The sequence below is a fragment of the Orycteropus afer genome, unplaced genomic scaffold (assembly GCF_000298275.1).
Source record: "Orycteropus afer afer isolate SDZICR_OR568_19922 unplaced genomic scaffold, OryAfe1.0 scaffold00291, whole genome shotgun sequence".
Taxonomy (NCBI): Eukaryota; Metazoa; Chordata; class Mammalia; order Tubulidentata; family Orycteropodidae; genus Orycteropus; species Orycteropus afer.
The window spans coordinates 1,676,610-1,696,430 of record NW_006921878.1 but is presented as its reverse complement, the minus strand read 5'-3'; the positions used below and the strand labels follow the sequence as shown (position 1 = coordinate 1,696,430).

General features: G+C 51.4%; 1 protein-coding gene across 1 annotated transcript in view; it reads left to right on the top strand.

The window, feature by feature from the left end:
- The window catches only part of TLE2 (TLE family member 2, transcriptional corepressor), a 29,817-nt gene extending 11,697 nt beyond the window's left edge, over window positions 1-18,120 (top strand). The window contains exons 10-20 of the mRNA XM_007951014.1: window positions 456-500; window positions 1,555-1,704; window positions 3,841-3,979; window positions 4,752-4,912; window positions 5,627-5,703; window positions 6,732-6,981; window positions 7,492-7,739; window positions 7,906-8,053; window positions 10,549-10,699; window positions 17,100-17,176; window positions 18,013-18,120. Of these exons, the coding sequence (XP_007949205.1) occupies window positions 456-500; window positions 1,555-1,704; window positions 3,841-3,979; window positions 4,752-4,912; window positions 5,627-5,703; window positions 6,732-6,981; window positions 7,492-7,739; window positions 7,906-8,053; window positions 10,549-10,699; window positions 17,100-17,176; window positions 18,013-18,120 (1,554 nt within the window). The remainder of the gene's footprint in view (window positions 1-455; window positions 501-1,554; window positions 1,705-3,840; window positions 3,980-4,751; window positions 4,913-5,626; window positions 5,704-6,731; window positions 6,982-7,491; window positions 7,740-7,905; window positions 8,054-10,548; window positions 10,700-17,099; window positions 17,177-18,012) is intronic.
- Window positions 18,121-19,821: the final 1,701 nt, after the last annotated feature.

Here is a 19,821-nt window from a genome sequence, read left to right as displayed (position 1 = left end):
TCTCTGGAAGGAGGCAAGGCTGTAGGCTGGGACCCCAAGGAGGAAGTAGGAGGGGAGAGGGTCTGTGCTGAGGCCGTGAGGATGGTAAGACAGACATGTGTGAGAGACTGGTTTTGTGAAGTGAGAACAATGGAGGAGGTAAGGATGGCTCCCGGTCTCTAGTTCTGCTAGGCAGGGAACATCACCCTGTACTGCGCAGAGCAGTAAACTGAGGTTCAGAGAGGGCTAGGAGTCACCCAGCACCACACGGCAAGTCTGGGGCACTCAGCTTCTGTGCCTTGGCCCTTCTCCATGAGGGACCCACCCACTCCCTTATAGAGAGAAAGGGGCTGCTGCAGCCTGAGGGTCTTGATCCGTAGCCTGGGCCAGTCTTGTGTGCACTCCCTCCCCAGGAGATGTTTGGGGTGTTAGAGGCAGGGCCATGGCCAAAATGAGCCCTCTTCTTCTCCCTGCAGGAAAGCGACGAAGACAAGAGCGATTACAACCTGGTGGTGGATGAGGTGAGTCGGGGTCCAGCCTCCTCCCCACCTGACCTCTGGTACTTTGAGGTAGGGAACCAGAAAGGGGCCCAGAGGATGAGGTGGGGACCCTGGGATGGGGGAGAGTGGGACATGCCAACCTCCTCTCCGTTGTAGCACAATTGGGAAGACTGAGGGCCAGCAAATGTCAGAATGGGCAGCCCAAGTGGCTTCAAGTCCAGGTTCACCGGGTCACATTGGAGGAGCAATGATCCCTCCCCTGGCCTCACTTTCCCCATCTGTTCAATGGGAAACTAAAACCAAGCGCTTGTATGTAGTTGTTGCTGGGCATCAGCCACTCTTCTGTGGTCTCTGTGCTGCTGTCATTAAACTCAAGGAGCCCTGGTAGCCAGTGATTAAGCACTTGGCTGCTAACTGCAAGATCAGTGGTTCAGACCCACCCAGCAGCTCCATGACAGAAAGAGCAGGCAGTCTGCTCCTGTAAAGATTAAAACCGAACCAAACCCGTTGCCATCAAGTTGAGTCCTCAGAACAGAGTAGAACTGCCCCATAGGGTTTCCAAATCTGTAAGCATTATGGAAGCAGACTGCCAGCCACGTCTTTCTCTCTCAGAGTGGCAGCGCAGGTGGGTTTGAACCTCCAACCTTTTGGTTAGCAGCTCAGTGCTTAACACTGTGCCACCAGGGCTCCTCCTGGTCTGTCCTAGAGACAGACAGCCTAGGAAATTCTATGTGGCATTTCTACACTGTCACATGGGGTAGCTTGAGTTAAAATAGACTTTCTGGCTGCTTACAACCATGACAATATTAAACCCATTTTACAGATGAGCAAATCAAGGCACAGGAAAGTTTGTAAGCTTCCCAAAGTCATACAACTAGAAATTAGGGGAGCTAGGGAGCTCTAGCACCCACCCCTAAACCACTCTGGGTTTCTGCTTATCTCTGATGGTCCCCTTGGGTGAGTGGGTCATAGGTGCTAGGTCAGGAGGTCGGAGTGGAGGTTGAAAGGTGCATAGAGAAGGGTTCTCCTTCCCTTCCCACCTCACCCCAACTCAACGTCTCCTCTTTGAACCCAGGACCAACCCTCAGAGCCCCCCAGTCCGGCAACCACCCCGTGTGGAAAGGCGCCAATCTGCGTCCCCGCCCGTCGAGAGCTTGTGGATAGCCCAGCCTCCTTGGCTTCCAGCCTTGGTTCACCGCTTCCCAGAGCCAAGGAACTTGTCCTGGTAAGGGGTGTGTGTGTTGAGGGGAACTTGAAACTCACTTTATTAATTCTGGAGGCCTGGAAACAGATGCTGCTCCATCAGGCAACGAGCAGCAATTAGTTAGGCTAGCATGTTCTCTAGAGTCCCTAAGTGGTGGTGCAAATGGTTCACAATGCTAACTAAAAGGTCAGAGGTTCAGTCTACCTACAGGCGCCTAGTAAGAAGGGCCTGGCAGTCTGTTGCTGTAAAGATTACAGACAAGGAAACCCTGTGGGGCACGGCTCCACACTGTAACGCACAGGGTGACCGTGGGTCAGAGTCAGTGACAACTGGGTAGCATGTGGTCTGGTGTCCATGCTGACTTGGGGCCATCTTCCTAAATCCACCGCGAGGTTATTTAGGTAAATGCCCCTCTCTCCATCTGGCTTACTTTGCTGAACCTAAATCAATAGTAAAATGCAATGTGGCGTCACCACCTTAAATGGAAAACGAGGAGCTCACGCAATAAATAAAATCCGTGCGGAAATAAGTGAGGTGATAGCAAAACGGCGGAACTGGCATCTCGCCATGCTGCCCTCTGAGCCCGCAAGCCGCGACCTTTGAGAGGCTGGAGACACAGCAGCCCCAGCCCGGGATGCTGTCTCCGAAAAGAAAGATAATTAATAAAGCAACAACTTCCTCGGTGTGCTTCCCAGTGTTTAATGCCAGGGCCACCTAAAGGCGCCTCCCGGGGCATTTGCAATTCAGCTCCGTTTGTCCCCTCCTCCCAAATCTTCCTGAGGCCCTGCCCTGCACTTACCCAGAGAGACTGTCAGTTTCTAGGCCCCCCTCCCAGCAGGTTGCTATGGCAACTGCCAAGGTTGGGGCTCAAATTCCATCTTAAGTGCCCTCCTCCCACTCCCGTGATCCGTGGAGACCGGCAAGGGGGGAGGGGCTGCGCTGTGCTAATGGAGAAGCCCCCAAGAGGCCTCCCCATCCCATCACTCTTGGAGTGGGGGGTGTGGCTGTCACAATATGTGGCAGACCCCAGCAAAGCAAGGGAAGTTTCTTTAGGGGCACAAGAAATGATGACACGAAACCAGAGCAGCACAGAGTCCTCGGCAGACGTGTGGTTTCCTGGGTTCCTCAAGTGTCCCCAGGGAGATGTCTGGTTGGGGGTGAGGTTCCCACCCCCTGGGTACAAGGAGGAGCCCGCTGCCAGGGACTGGGTGCTGTTACTGCCCTGGAGTGTGCTGCGAGGTCTTCGTGAATCCATCCATCCGTTTCTGAGTCTCTGTCCCTAAAGGGTCGTAGCAGCCTCCAGCTTTGCCGGTTGCCTTGTTCACTGTGCCCTAGTAGCCCGCCCTCTGCAGGGTTCACTGTTGCTGTGGATGCCTCTCAGGTCACCCCTCTATATCCATACTCCTAAGTGTGTCCACACTGCATACCTTACCATCTGCACATGCAGCTCTCAAAGTAGGTGAATGAACACGTGTATGTGTCCACACTACATCCCTTACCACACACACATGTGGTTCTCATAGGAGGCATGTACGGGTGCACGCTGGCATACACATGTACCTGTGCACTGACCATGTGGGTTCTTGTTGTAGGTGCACATGGGTTTGTCCTTACTATACATCTTGCCATATGCGTGCATGTTCTCAGAGTAGGTGTGTGTATGAGTGCACGCCATTGTGCACGTGTGTGTCTTTACTCCATGCCTTAGCACACGCACATGTGGTTCTCTTAGTAGGTGCATGTGTGGGTGCATTTGATGTGCCCATGCGTATCCACACTGCATACCTTACCATGTGCACATGGGTTCTCGTAGTGTGCGTGTGTGTGGGTGCACTTTGTGTGCATATGTGTATCCACACTGCAGAATTTACTACGTGCATGTGGGTTCTCGCAGTGGGCGCACGTGTGGGTGCTCTGCGGTGAGCACATGTGTGCGTTCCTCTGGCCAAACCCTGCATGTGCCTTCCCACTCAGGTGCCCATCTGGCCTTCTGCTGTGTGCCCCCGAGCTCAGGTGACCACCTCTGGGGCCCTGGCTGCCCATGCACCTGCAGCCCCTCAGGTGTGCCTGCTTCCTCCTCCATCCAGTGTCTGACCAGCTCCTGGGGCCACAGGTACCAGGTGCCTGGCAGAGTTCAGCCCTGTCCTTTCTCTGCAGAATGACCTTCCTGCCAGCACCCCTGCCTCCAAGTCCTGTGACTCCTCCCCACCCCAGGATGCCTCCACCCCTGGGCCCAGCTCAGCCAGTCACCTTCGCCAGCTTGCCGCCAAGCCAACACCTTCCACAGACAGCATTGGTGAGCGCCCAGTCTGCTGGAGGTTCTAGAGAAGGGTAGGCGTTGGCAGGGAAAGGAGGTTTGTGTTCCAGTCCTGGCGATCCCTTGGACTGCTTGCATGACTCCAAGATGGACGCTGCCTTCACTCTGGGTCTCCTCACTTTCTGCTGACAGGTGGGGAAACAGGCCCAGGCAGGGGATGGGACAGACAGGCTGGGGTTGGAGGCCAGGTGTGGACACTCACCAGCTGTGTGACCTTGGGCAAGTGACCAACCTCTCTGAGCCTCTGTATCCCCATTGGTCATGTTGGGGTAACAGTGGTTGCTTTTGCTTTCTTATGGCTGGGTCCTGTGCTGGTTCTGGAGCCCCAGGGACAACTCAGCCTTGGAACCTGGTTCTTCAGGAGCTCCAGGATGGCCGGGGAGAGGACCCAGACCCCCAAAACTCTCAGCTTCGTGTGATCAGGAGTGGAATAGAGGGAGAGAGCTAAGATGAGGAAGGCTGGGGGATGGGAGGAGGCTCAAGGGTGTTCCTGAGATGTTGGGGGACCTCTGATTTAGGTGTTAAAAGATGAGCAGGAGCTCACCAATTGGAGACAGGAGGGAACAGGCATGTCAGCTAGAGGCAGCAGCGTTTGTCGGGTCTGGAGGCATGACAGTATGTAGCATGTATGTGACCAGACTGGAGGCCTCCAATGACAGGCCAAGGAGCTTGCACCCTGCCCCCACGACACTGGGAGGCAGGATCTGGGCCCAGGGTGTCAGAAGCCCTGTCCTTGTCTCTCCTTGTTCAGCCCTGAGGAGCCCCCTGACCCTGTCCAGCCCCTTCACCACATCCTTCAGCCTGGGCTCCCATAGTGCCCTCAATGGGGACCTGTCACTGCCCAGCTCCTACGTCAGCCTCCACCTGTCCCCTCAGGTCAGCGGCTCTGTCGTGTATGGACGCTCCCCTATGGTGAGTCCTTGGTGGAGCCCCAGGAGCTCTCAGCAGGGTCCAGGGGTTGGGGGCTGGGAAAGACAAGGGAAGGGAGACCTGGCTCGGCCCAAGCGTGGGAAGACCCTTTGAGTGACTCAGTAGCCCTATAAGGCTCAAATCAGCAGCTGTGACTGGAAAAAGCCACTGTGATTAGGCGGCATTAAGAGGAGGCGGGGAGCCCAGGGTCTGGTTCAGCTCCCTGGCAGATGGTACAGCGTGTAGGTATGATTTTTAAGGGACAATGACAATTCTGGGAGATGCCAGAGGAAAGACTAGGCTGGTGAGATGATTGGAAATGGTGCCCCAGCATGAGACCCCTAAACTGGAGCCCAGGGAGCAGGCAGAGTCTGCTGTTACAGCTGGAAAGCAGCCATAGACACCATGTAAACAAATGCCCATGGCTGTGTGTCAATAAAACTTTATTAACAAAAAACAGTGAGGGGCAGATCTGGCCCTGTTCTAGAGCAAATCTGAGAATCCAGTGATGACGCTCAAGGATCCTTCCAATGCTAGGGTTCTCAGGTTCCCTAGATAGAGACTTTGGGGTTCCCTCAAGAGAAAACCTCAGCTCCCCTTCTGTTTTATGGGTAGAGGAGGGCTGGAGAGACAGATTGGGGGGCACGATCGGTTGGCATGGTAGAGACGGGTGAGTTTAAGTCACCTGGGCTGTGATACCCCTTCTGGAATTGGCAGGTGGCATTTGAGTCACACCCACACCTCCGAGGGTCATCCGTCTCATCCTCCCTGCCCAGTATCCCTGGGGGAAAACCGTGAGTACCAGGGAGGGCTCCTTGCCTAGGTCTGCCCAGTCTAAGGTGCTCCTGCTCCTCTCCGGGGGATGGGGGTACAGGTCCCAGCTTCCTTCCAGAAAGCCGTTTCCGTAAGCTAATTGGATTTCCCAGGAGAGCTCTCCGGAGAGAAATGTACAAGAGCAAAGTCTAGAATGTGGTTTTCCATCACTGGTCACTGTCTTAAGCCAGTTTTGGTTTTTACGCCTGGGGTGGGAGATGCTACTGGCATCGGGTGGGTAGAGGCCAGGGACGCTGCTCAGCTCCCCACAGTGCCCAGGAGGGCCCTACCACAAGGCTGTCAGTCTTCACCGAAGCAGATTGCCTCGTCTTCCTCCCACGGAGCAGCTGGTAGGTTTAAACCGCTGACCTGGTTAGCAGCCAAATGGTTTACCTACTGTGCCACCAAACCAAAAAACTAGACCCACTGCCACTGAGTCCATTCTACCTCATAGCAGCCCCTAAATCTTTAGTGAAGTAGAGTGCCTCATCTTTCTCCCACAGAACAGCTGTTAAGTTTGAAGCGTGACCTTCTGCTTAGCAGCCAAATGCCTTACCCACGATGACAGCAGAGCTCCTTACTATGTGCACCAGAGCTCCTTAAATATCAACAGGAGCCCTGGTGGCTTAGTGGGTAAAAGCACTGGGCTGCTAACCAAAAGCACTGGGCTGCTAACCAAAAGGTGGGTGGCTGGAACCTGCCAGAGGCGAGGCACCACAGAACAAAGAGGTAGCAATTGGCTTCCATAAAGATTGACAGCCTTGGAAACCCTGTGGCAGCAGATTTGGGTTCTTTTTAGTTTAAATATCAACAGGGAGCCTAAACGCTTTAGGCTGCTAACAGAAAGTCAGGAGGTTCAAATCCACCCAGAAGTGTTTGCTCCTTCTGTCCCTCCCTTGGCTCTTGTCACCTCGCTTCCCAAGCATTGGAAGGTGCCCTGCAGAGAGACAGCTCTGACAGCTCTCCCTGGAAGGCTGCCCCCGAGCTGGTCTTGCCCCCTCTCGTGCAGGGCCTACTCCTTCCACGTGTCCGCTGACGGGCAGATGCAGCCGGTGCCCTTCCCCTCGGACGCCCTGGTGGGCGCGGGCATCCCGCGGCACGCGCGGCAGCTGCACACGCTGGCGCACGGCGAGGTGGTCTGCGCCGTCACCATCAGCGGCTCCACACAGCATGTGTACACGGGCGGCAAGGGTTGTGTGAAAGTGTGGGACGTGGGCCAGCCCGGCGCCAAAACGCCTGTGGCCCAGCTGGACTGCCTGGTGAGGGCGGGGAGCCTTGCAGATGAACGGGGCGGGGTTTATGGGCCTACCAAGAGCGGAGTTACAGGAGAACAGGGAGGGGGTGGAATTTGAGGCCAAAGCCGAATGGGGGTCGTGGAAGGGCTTGCCGGCCTGTATAGGGATTACAGGAGCTCTGGTGGCACAGTGCCCAAGGCATTTTGACTGCTAACCAGAAGGCTGGAGGTTCAAACCCACTAGCCACTTCTCTGGAGGAAGATTGGGCAATCTACTTCTGTAGAGAGAGCGCCTGGGAAACCCAATAAAGGGTCACTGAGTTGAATCAACTTGATGGCAGGCTTTTTTACAAATTTTTTAAATAGGGTTACAGGTAAGCGAGGGGTGGCGTTTGCAGGCCATGCGGGGCAGGACTTGCAGGCCAATGGGGCGGGGCTTGCAGGCCCACCAGGGATGCGGTTTGCAGGCTCACCTGGGTGGGGTTCTTGGCTGAGTGGTCCGGGCCAAAGTCTCGAGCTTGTCTCGCTCGCCCAGAACCGGGACAACTACATTCGCTCCTGTAAGCTGCTGCCTGATGGCCGGAGTCTGATCGTGGGTGGCGAGGCCAGCACCTTGTCCATCTGGGACCTGGCGGCGCCCACACCCCGCATCAAAGCCGAGCTGACCTCCTCGGCCCCCGCTTGCTACGCATTGGCGGTCAGCCCGGACGCCAAGGTCTGCTTCTCGTGCTGTAGCGACGGTAACATCGTGGTGTGGGACCTGCAGAACCAGACCATGGTCAGGTGGGTGGAGGGCTTGGGCGAGGGTGCTCGGTGGCCTTGCGTAGCCTCTGATCCTCTCTGTGCAGGGCGGGTGGTGGGTGGGGCGGAGCGGGAGGTGGGGGCGTGGCCTGGGCGGTGGCTGGAACCTGCCAGCTCTCGGAACAACATGGGGCCCTCCTCTGTCCAGGCAGTTCCAGGGCCACACGGACGGAGCCAGCTGCATTGACATCTCTGATTACGGCACCAGGCTCTGGACTGGGGGCCTGGACAACACCGTGCGCTGCTGGGACCTGAGGGAGGGCCGCCAGCTGCAGCAGCATGACTTCAGCTCCCAGGTGGCTGCTCGGGGTCTGGCTGCAAGGGTGGGGAGAGAGAGAACCTCCCGAAATCCAGCCTCCCTTCTCCCCGGGAGACACCCTCTTCCCCACACAGGGCAGGCCCAGATCCCTGCTCTCTGTGCCCATCTTTCCTGTCTACAGACACATCCCCTGGCCTCTCCCTTTAATTTCTCAAACACGCAGGAAGCACAGAGGAGCTGACTGATTGTAAGGCAAGGGGCTCCTGAGGTCCTTAGACCATCTTTGCATGTGCTCTCAGGGAGCCCTGCCCCCACTCCCTCGTGGGTCCTGTGTAGCTACTTTCTTCCCCCAGACCCTAGACCCTGGACTCTGCTGAAGACTCATCATGGAGAGTGTCCAAACACAGAGCCACTGCCCTGGGGCACAGGTGGCGCTGGGCACAGGCGGGTTCCCCCTGAGGGTACCGTGGGAGCCCTGAGTGGACAAGGTGGAGGACTCCTTAGGGCTGAGCAAGAAGAGACAAGGACAGATCTTGAGATACCATGGGCAGTGCCTGCCACCTATTGTCTTGGGAACAGGTTGCCAAGTTCCCTGGCTTGTCATCCAAGGCCTGGATGCTCTCGTCTCACACAGTCCATACCCTGTCACACCTCCAGACCTCTGCACATACTGTTCCTTCCTTTCTCCAACTGGTGAACTCCTATTCATCCTTCAAAACCCCTGCCCAACTTGCCCTTCACCTTCACGCCAAGGGAGATTGAGCTCCCAGGCTCTTTATGTCCTACCTCCTCTTCTCTTTGGCTTGGTGGATCCTTAGATGGGGAAGTCAGAATACAGCTTTCTATCCTGTGTCTCCAGGAAGGGTTCCTATCTGCCCAGGAGAGACTTCTCAGGGCATTTGAAACTTTCCAGGCTTCCCTGCTGTAGATTCTGTGGGGTTTTTGCACATGTCTTATTTTCTAGTAAGGAGCTCTGGTGGCTCAGTGCCTAAGACATCTGACTGCTAACCAGAAGGTTGGTGGTTCAAACCCACCAGCCACTCCTCGGAAGGAAGGTGGAGTAATCTGCTTCTGCAAAGATTTCCCACCTTGGAAACCCAGTGTGGGTTGCTGTGAGTTGGAATTGACGCTATGGCAGTGGGTTCCTTGCTAGTAAGATACAAAGAGGCTTAGGTTGGAAGAGGACCTTATTCTTCCTCATGAACAGGATGGAGCCCCTGGGTGGTGCATATGGTGAGTGTGCTTGACTGTTAACCAAAAGGTTGGGGGTTCAAGTCCACCCTGAGGCACCTCGGAAGAAAGGCCTGGTGATCACTTCCAAAAAATCAGCCATGGAAACTTATGAAGCACAGTTCTGCCCTGACATCCATGGGGTTGCCATGAGTTGGAACTGACTCCACAGCAGCTGGTTCTCTGGTACCTGGATGGGGTGGGAGCCTTGGTGGCACAACTGTTAAATGAAGTTGAACCCACCTGGTAGCTCCACAGGAGGAAGACCTTGCTGTCTGCTGTAAAGATCACAGCCTGGGAAACTCTGTGGGGGCAGTTCCACTCTGTCCTCTAGGGGCGCTGTGAGTCAGAATAGACTCCAGGGCAGTGGGTGTGGTTTGGGCTTTGCTTCTGTAAAGGTCACAGTCTAGGAAACCCTGTGGGACAGTTCCACTCTGTCCTCTAGGGGCGCTGTGGGTCAGAATAGACTCCAGGGCAGTGGGTTTGGTTTGAGCTTTGCTTCTGTGAAAATTGACAGCCTTGGAAACCCTGTGGGACAGTTCCACTCTGTCCTCTAGGGGCGCTGTGAGTCAGAATCAACTCCACCTCAGTGAGTTTGGTTTGGGCTTTGCCTCTGTGAAGATTGACAGCCTTGGAAACCCTGTGGGACAGTTCCACTCTGTCCTCTAGGGGCGCTGTGAGTCTGAATAGACCCCACCACAGCGAGTTTGGTTTGGACTTTGCATCTGTAAAGAATCACAGCCTTGGAGACCTATGGGGGCAGTTCTGCTCTGTGACATGGGGTCGCTGTGAGTCCAAATCATCTTGATGGTCCTCGACAACAGAGACAGCATAGCGTGGGGCAGAGAATAGTGAGGGCCAGTAAGCCTTTCCAAGTAAAAGCAAAAAGGCGGCTTGGCCAGTGAGAAAAGTTCCAGGCGGGAGTCAGCCAGCCTGGCTGCCAGGACTTGCAGAGTGACCTTGAACGAGAAGCAGCCTCAGCGTCCACCATCTGCTAAAGGGGGCCGTCATCCCTGCCTGGCTGCCTCACCCTCCTTTCTTCCTGTAGCGCTGTGCCCTCCAAGCACATAATGGATGTGAGGCCCCGGGGCTCCGTGTAATTCTGATTGATATTAATGATGGAACACGCAGCCGCCTGCTGCGCCCCGGCCCTGGGCCAGCTGCCTCTTTATGTGGGGGCTGAAGTGGGAGCTCACCAACACCATCCACCCCCACTCCCACCCCCACCCCGCTTGTTGGTTCCAGGCCACCCTTCATGTCCTGAGGGGTCCTTGATCGCACCTCTCTCCTCTTCACTGCTAGATCTTCTCCTTGGGCCACTGCCCGAACCAGGACTGGCTGGCGGTGGGCATGGAGAGCAGCAGCGTGGAGATCCTGCACGTCCACAAGCCCGAGAAGTACCAGCTGCACCTGCACGAGAGCTGCGTGCTCTCGCTCAAGTTCGCCTCCTGCGGTGCGTCCTTCCCCAGCGGTCAGGGTCCAGGGCTAGAGCTACCCCACTGAGCAGAAATACAAAACCAAGCCAGGATGCCCAGTTCAATTTGAATCCTAGAGCAACAATGCCTAATTTGTAGTTGTAGGTTTGCCCCAAATACTGCGTGCCATATACTTAAGCCAGGAGCTGTGGTGGTGTAGTGCCTCAGGCATTTGACTGCTAACCAGAAGGTTGGAAGTTCAAACCCACCAGCCACTCCTTGGAAGGAAGGTTGGGTAGTCTCCTTCTGGAGTGATACCACCTGAGAAACCCAAGGAGGGATCACTATGAGTTGAGTCTGACTCCACGGCACTGAGTTATTTTTTGTTTTGTTTTGTTTTTCTTTTTAAAATACGTAAGCCAGAAAAGGACATTATTTGTTGGTATAAAATGCCCCAAATATTATGTGGAACATATAAAAAAAAATAATAATAATTTGTTAGCAGAAGTATGTCCCAGGTACTGCGTGGGATATGCTTAGATAAAAAAACAAGTAATTTTTCGCAGAGGTTTATGGACATCAACCCAAAACCCACTTGTAAGGAGCCCTGGGGACACCACAGTTGGCTGCTCAGTTACTAACCCAAAGGGCTCCGCTGGAGAAAGACCTGGCAGTCAGGTGCAGTGAAGATGGCAGCCTGGGAAACGCCGTGGGCAGTCCTGCTCTGTCATGTGGGACTGGTAGGAGTTGAAATCAACCCGATGGTATCTAACAACATTTATACTTAAAAACAAATAATGCATAAGGAAGTACATAGAAACCATAGTTTATGAGTGGGTTATTGGGGTGGAGAGGGCAGGTAGGGAAAAGGGGAATTCCTGGCTTGGGTTAAATGTAGTTCAAATCAGTAGCTGGAAAATATGGCCTTGGTCATAGAAGTGATGCCAGAGAGCACGTGATAGAATTTTGCAAGACCAATGATTCATTCATTACAGATACCTTTTTTTTCAACAACATAAATGGCACCTATACATGTGGACCTAACTGAATGGAGGACATGGGAATCAGATAGACTACATCTGTACAAAGAGGTTACGGAGAAGCTCAATATCTTTAGTCAGAACAAGGCCAGGAGCTGATTGTGGAACAGACCATCAACTGCTCATATGCAAGTTCAAGTTAAAGCTGAAAACAATTAAAACAAGTCCACAAGAGCCAAAATATGACTTTGAGTATATCTCATCTGAATTTAGAAACCATCTTAAGAATAGATTTGATGCAATGAACACTAATGACCGAAGAGCAGACGAGTTGTGGGATGACATCAAGAACATCATGAAGAAAGCAAAAGGTCATTAAAAAGACGGGAAAAGAACAAAAGACCAAAATGGACGTCAGAAGAGACTCTGAAACTTGCTCTTGCATGGAGAGTAGCTAAAACAAATGGAAGAAGTGACAAGGTAAAAGCTGAACAGAAGATTTCAAAGAGCAACTCGAGAAGACAAGATACTATAATGAAACGTGCAAAGACCTGGAGTCTGAAAACCAAAAGGGAAGAACACGCTCGGCATTTCTCAAGCTGAAAAGAACTGAAGAAAAAATTCAAGCCTCAAGTTGCAATATTGATGGATTCTATGGGCAAAATATTGTATGATGCAGGAAGCATCAAAAGAAGATGGCAGGAATACACAGAGTCACTGTACCAAAAAGAACTGGTCTATGTTCATCCATTTCAGGAGGTGGCATATGATCAAGAACCAATGGTACTGAACTGCATTATCAGTGATAACAAACATTAATCTACAAGTGGATACATAGGTAGGCAGGCTGAGTGATCAGGTATTTCTAGGCAAAGGGGATTATCCCCATGACCGTCTGTGAGTCTGGCAGACGGTATTTCTACGTGTGTATTTATATGTGCTATGTAATGTCTCCATGCATAATAGAGCTAACAGGGGCAAAGTTATAACTTCTTAGCCACAGTTAGCTACCCTAAGGGAGTGAGTAGTTGGGCCTGTGGACTCAGGACCATGGTCATGGGGACATCAGGCTCAATGGGCACAACATACGCCACAAAAACACTGTTCTACATCCTATTTTGGTGAGTAGCAACTGGGGTCTTAAAAGCTTACAAGCAGCCATCTAAGATGCAACATTTGATCTCCCCTTGTCTGGTGCAAAACATGATGAAAACCAAAGATGCATGAAAATAATTAGTCCAAGGGACAACCCCTCCTTGGGTTTCCGAGGCAGTATCACTATGGAAGTAGATTGCCCAACCTTCCTTCCGAGAAGTGGCTAGTGGGTAATGTAGAATCTGCAAAACACTGCATAATGTGAGTGAAGTTGGAGGACATTATGCTACATAAGCCTACATGACCATGAGACCAGAACTAGATGGTGCCTGGCTACCACTGTCAACCGCTTGGAAAGGGATCAGCACAGGAGATCCTGGATAGAGTGGGAGAAAAATGTGGAACACAACTCAAAATCATAGGAAAGACCAGGCTTAATGGTCTGAAGGAGACTGGTGAAATCCCTGAGACTTGGCCCCTAGTCACCCTTTAGGCCTGGAATTGAATTCATTCCCAAACAATAGACAGACAAAGAAGGTGAACATTGACATCAGGTCAGTGCATTCCTTAGAATAGTCAACCCTGGGAGACCAGAAGGCAGTATTTGCACAAAGAGATAGAGCTCAGAGGGCAGGAATCCATAGGACAGAAGGACACAGGGAAAACAGAGCCTCAGGGAGGAAGTGGGAAGAGAGCTGTTACATTGTAGGAGAATGCAGTCGAGGCCACAAAACAAAATGTATACGAACCATTGAGTGGAAATGAATTTGTAAACTTACACTCAAATCGCAATTTTAAAAACAAAACAAAACACAGTGGTACTGAAGGAAGAAGTCCAAGCTGTATTGATGGCATTGTTGAAAATGGCTCCAGGAATTGACGGAATATCAGTGAAGAGGTTTCAACAAATGGATGCAACACTAGAAGCACTCACTCATCTATGCCAAGAAATTTGGAACAGCTGACCAGCCAATGGAAGAGACCGATACACATGTCCATTCCAAAGAAAGGTGATTTAACAATGTGGAAATTATCGGACAATTCATTAATATTACATGCAAGTAAAATTTTGCTGAAGATAACTCAGAAATTGTTGCAGCAGTATATTGACAGGAAACTTGAAAAGGAGGATGTGGAACAAGGGATGTCATTGCTGATGTCAGATGGATCTTGGCTGTAAGGAGAGAATATCAGAGAGATGTTTACCCGTGTTTCATTGACTATGCAAAGGCATTTGACCGTGTGGTTCATAACAAATTGACTAACATTGAGAATGGGAATTCCAGAACACTTCATTGTGTTCATCAGGAACCTGTACATAGACCTGTATGTACATAGACCTGTACAATGACACTGCATGGTTTAAAATCAGGAAGGGAGTGTGTCAGGGTTGTATCTTTTCACCATACTTACTCAATCTATGTGCTGAGTGAATAACCCAAAAAGTTGGACTATATGAAGAAGAAGGTGCCGACAGGATTCAAGGAAGACTCACTGACAACCTACGACATGCAGATGACACAACCTTGCTTGCTGAATGTGAAGAGGACTCGAAGCACTTACTGATGAAGATCAAAGACTACAGTCTTCAGGATGGATTACACCTCAACATAAAACAAAAATCAACACCTCAACATCAAAAAAGACAAACAATCCAATTAAAAAAATGGGCAGAAGAAGTGAAAGACACTTCACCAAAGAGGATATTCAGGCGGCCAACAAACACATGAGGAAATGTTTGCAATCACTAGCTATTTGTTGTTGTTATGTGCCGTCAAGTCGGACCCTACTTATAGCGACCCCTCCTTGGGTTTCCAAGGCAGTATCGCTACGGAAGTAGATTGCCCCATCTTCCTTCAGAGGAGTGGCTGGTGGGTTTGAACCGCCAGCCTTCTGGTTAGCAGTCACGTGCCTTAGCCACTATGCTACCATTAGCCATTAGAAAGATGCAAATCAAAACAACTGTGAGATACCATCTCACCCCAGCACTAAGAGCAAAGTTCAACAAGACAGAAAATAACAAATGCTGGCACGGATATGGAGAGACTGGGACCCTCCTACACTGCTGGTGGGACTGTAAAATGATACAACCACTGTGGAAAATGGTATGGCAATTCCTTAAAAAGTTGGAAATAGAAACACCATTTGACCCAGCAATCCCATGACTAGATATGCATTCCTAAAGAAATGAGGTAGGACAAGAACAGATACATGCACACCCATGTTCATCACAGCACTGTTCACGATAGCAAAGACATGGAAACAACCTAAGTGTCCACTAACTGAGGAATAGATAACCAAACTGGTATGTACACACAATGGAATACTTGTTGTTGTTATGTGCCGTGAAGTCAGACCCAACTCACAGCGACCCCTCCTTGGGTTTCCAAGGCAGTATCACTATGGAAGTAGATTGCCCAACCTTCCTTCTGAGGAGTGGCTGGCAGGTAATATAGAATCTGCAAAACACTGTATAATGTGAGTGAAGTTGGAGGACATTATGCTGAGTGAAATAAGCCAATCACAGAAGGACAAACATTATATTAGTCCACCATTGTGAAAAAAATCAAGCAAAAGTTTATATATGGAAGGAAATTTTCTTTGTTGGTTACCAGGGAGGGGAGGGAAAATTTCTAGATAAATTGGAAAAAAAAAAGATATATATATATACACACACACACCAACACCCCAAAATTATTAGTGGTCACCAGGGGTAGGAGGGAGAAGGAAAAGGGAGGTTTTTGTTTGCGGGGCATTGAGCTTATGCTAACAGTGGTGGAATATTTCAGAGAAGGACAGCAATAATGCGACACAACATGAAAAATGCCATCAATGTCCCTTGGCTGTAAATGGGGAAGTTGTTATGCTGGTGAATGTCTTGGTGTGTGTTTTCACCACAAGAAAAGTAAAAATAAGTAAATAAAAATGCACTAGAAAGGACTGAGAGGTACTGTACTGTGTACAATGTAAAATATACATGATTTCAAAAGCTTAATACAAAAAGATGTAGAGTATCATAAATTGTCATATCCATTACATGCTGAACTGATAATAGCTTATATTAGGTTAAATAAAATATGTTAAAATTAAAAAAAAAAAAAAATCCTCACAACTGGACCAATAAGCAACATCATGATAAACAGAGAAAAGATTGAAGTTGTCAAGGGTTTCCTTTTACTTGGATCCACCATCAACTCCCATGCAAGCAGTAGTCAGGAAATCAAATGACTTACTGCAAAAGACCTGTTTAAAGTGTTAAAGGGCAAAGATGTCACCGTGATGGCCACCCTGATCCAAACCATGGCATTTTCAGTTGCCTCATATGCACACATAAGGAATAAGGAGAGTACATAGGGGAGACTGAAGGGCTGATGCGTTTGAGTGGCAGTGCTGGTGAAGGACACTGCATGTACCGTGGACGGCCCGAGGAACAAGCAGATCTGTCTTGGCAGAAGTGCAGCCGGCACGCTCCTCAGAAGGGAGGCATGCGAGACTTCCTCTCACGTACTTTGGTCATGTTGTCAGAAGGGACCAGTCCCTGGAGAAAGACATCATGGTTGGTAAAGTGCAGCGTCAGCAAAAAGGAGGAAGAATTTAATGAGATGGACTGACACAGTGGCTGCAACGATGGGCTCAGGTATAGAGCAAGGATTGTGTGGCTGGTGCAGGACCGGGCAGGGTTTCAGTCTGTTGTACACGGGATCGCTGTGCGTCGGAGCCGACTCGATGGCACCTAACAACGGCAACAACAGCAACAGCAGCATCGCTTAGGGGATACTGAGCTTATTAAGGGGGGTGGAGACATTTAGACGTGGGTGATAGTAATGATTGAATGACATGATAAACAGCATCACTCGACTGTACACAGGTAGAATGTTGTAATGGCAAATGTTCTGTTACATGTATATTTACTACAATCAGAATTTAATAACATTTTAGTATACATATGTCCCAAATATCACATGGGACATACTTAAAAAACCAAATGACGTGTGAGTATGACTGTGACCCAACTTGGCACGGGACATACTTATACTTGACCATGAGCCATGGCGTATTTGGGACATGCTCTGTACTAGAATGTCATTTGTTGTTTACCTGAGATTTAGATTGAACTGGGTGTCCTGAAGTTTATCTGGCAGCTCTGTTTGGGGGCTCCCCCTTCTTCAGGGCCAAGTGAACCCCCTGGAACCTTGACTTTACCATTTGGGAAATGGGGCCAGGATTGAGCCTCAGCTCTCTAAGGGGGAAATGAGGGTGGAGAGGCCTGGAGAGAAAGGGAGAGGCGGGACCTAGCCTGCTCCCCGTCTCCCTGCAGCCTAGCCCCACCTTCCTCACCCTGTTGCTGACCTCCTCCCCCCAGGACGGTGGTTCGTGAGCACCGGAAAGGACAATCTGCTCAACGCCTGGAGGACGCCATATGGAGCCAGCATTTTCCAGGTGCTCGGGTCTGCAGCCCCCGCTAACTCCCCAGCCCTGGCAGGACACCATGTCCCCCAGGTGCAACTGTGGGTGGCTGCCCTGGGGGTGAAACAAGGGAAGCACCCCCATCCCAATTGATCCCCAGATCCTGCAAGCTTCCCCACCAGTCAGCTAACAGAGCACAGTTGGCAAACTTCAGCCCAGGAGCTATTCTGGCCCCCTGCCTATTTCTGTAAATAAAGTTTTATTGGCACACTGCCACACCCATTCATTTATGTATTGTCTGTAGTGGCTTCTAGCCATCCTGGTGGGTGTGGAGTGGTTTTTTTTTTTTTTTGTACTTCTAAAGGGTTGTATAAAAAACAACACAGTAGGATATTTGACAGGGACTTTTGTGACCTGCCAAATTGAACATGCTTACTATGGGGCTCTTTATGGAAAGTTTGCCCACCCCTGGGGCAGGTTCTGCTGGCTTTAAGCCTTGGCCCTCTGCAGTGCTGTGTGACCTTGGCCTGGTGCACACCCTTTCTGAGCTTTTCATGAAAGGGTGTCAAGCAGGAACACTGTTACTTACACAAAACCTCTCGCTCTCAAGGCTCAGCTCCAATGGACCATTCTCTGGAGAACATTCTGGAACATTCCCTCTTCTCCCTGCCAGGAGAATCCTGGCTTCCTACTCTGGGCTCTCCCATCCGGAGTCCTGGCTCTGCCCCAGCCTTCCCCATCAAGCCGTCCTCCTCCCCCTGCACCTCCCTCAGTCCAGGTGGCAGAAGCCAGGGAGCAGAGAGTAAGCCGGCGCTGGCTGCGCCTCACCTTTCTCATCTCCCCTTTCTCTCCCTCCACCCCATCTGCAGTCTAAGGAGTCATCCTCAGTCCTGAGCTGTGACATCTCCGGGAATAACAAGTACATTGTGACAGGCTCGGGGGACAAGAAGGCCACAGTGTATGAAGTGGTCTACTGAGACCCCCCACTCCTGCACTCCAGCTTCTGGCAGACGGGCATCCGAGACACAGACCCCCCACCCCCCTCTCCAGCCACACCTGTGAGCACTCGATCCCACCTGCTGGCTGGCCGGCCGGCTGACTCCCCCATCTTTCCCTGCTGGATGTGGGGAACAGTCGGCAAGAGGGCTTTGGGGAAATAAACGTACTTATCACAGCTGCTTTTCTGTCTCAGAGCTGGGGAGCGGGGGGCCGTTGCTCTCTTGGGCACTGTTACGGAGGGGAAGCTGCTTTCGGGCTGTGTGACCGTGGCTAAGTCACTTTCCTTCTCTCTGCCCCTTTTTCACGATCATTTCATTCATTCTGCATTTTGAGCCCATTGCTATGAGTAGGAAGCTCTGGTGGCTTAGTACCTAAGGCACTTGACTGCTAACCAGAAGGCTGGTGGTTCAAACCCACCAGCCACTCCTCGGAAGGAAAGTTGGACGATCTACTTCCATAGAGATGCCGCCTTGGAAACCTAAGGAGGGGTCTCTATGAGTTGGGACTGACAGGGTGGTGGTGAGTAGAGGGTCAGTGAAAAAGGAGAGGCCCCTCGGTGAGATGGATGGACACAGTGGCTGCGACATTGGGGTCAAGCATGGTAACAGCTGTGAGGATGGTGTAGGGCCAGGCAGTGTTTCATTCTGACGTCCATAGGATCATCATGAGCTGGACGCGACTCAAGGGCACCTAACACCACTACGAGTAGAAGGAGTCCTGGTGGTACAGTGGTTAAATGCTGAACTGCTAAACTGAAAGTCAGTGGTTTGAGCCCACCAGCCAGCCGCTCCACGGGAGGAAGATGAGGCAGTCTGCTTCAGTGAAGGTTATAGCCTTGGAAGCCCTGTGGGGTAGTTCTACCTTGTCCGACAGGGTCCTCGTGAGTCAGAATCAAGTTTGGGTATGAGATGAATAGTGGTGACTCAGTGGTAGAGTTCTCCCCTTCTGTGAGGGAGACCCAGGTTTGATACCCAGCCAGTGCACTTCATGCACAGCCATGACCTCAACTGTCAGTAGAGGCTTGCATGGCGCTAGGATGCTGAACGGGTTTAAGGGGAGCTTCTAAACTTAAGACTAGGAAGAGAGGCTTGGCAATTGACTTGTGAAACTCAGCCAATAAAAACTGTGCATCACAAGGGAACACTGTCGGATCCACAACCAATCACGGGGATGAGGTGGTGGTTAGGTCCACGGCGCATGGGGTCACTGTGAATCGGGGCAACCTGAGGGCAGCCGCCGCCGCCACCGAGAACCGGGTCTTGTGTGGGGCAGAACAGTTGAGGTTGGAGAGTCCTTGGGCTACTAACCAGAGTTGGAGGTGTGTTCTGGTTCCCAGTGCTGGTCTGACAGGAATACAACACAGTGGGATGGTGTTCTGGTTCCTTGGTGCCGCTCTGACAGGAGTATACCACAGTGGGGCGGCTTGAACAAACAGGAGGCTATTCTCATAGTTTGGAGGCTTTAAGTCTGAGTTCAAAGTGCCAGGCTCTAGGGGCTGGTGAAAGCCCCTCAGCCTTGGGCTTCAGCTCTGCCTCCTGCTCCCGGACCACTGGAGCTAGAGGCTTTTCTTCATTGAGACAGCTGCTGGCTGCTGAAGCTGACAAGCCCAAGGTTGACAAGTTAAAAGGCACAGTCCCAATGTTACCAATCCACATGGCAGGCCATTAATTCAAGTCCAT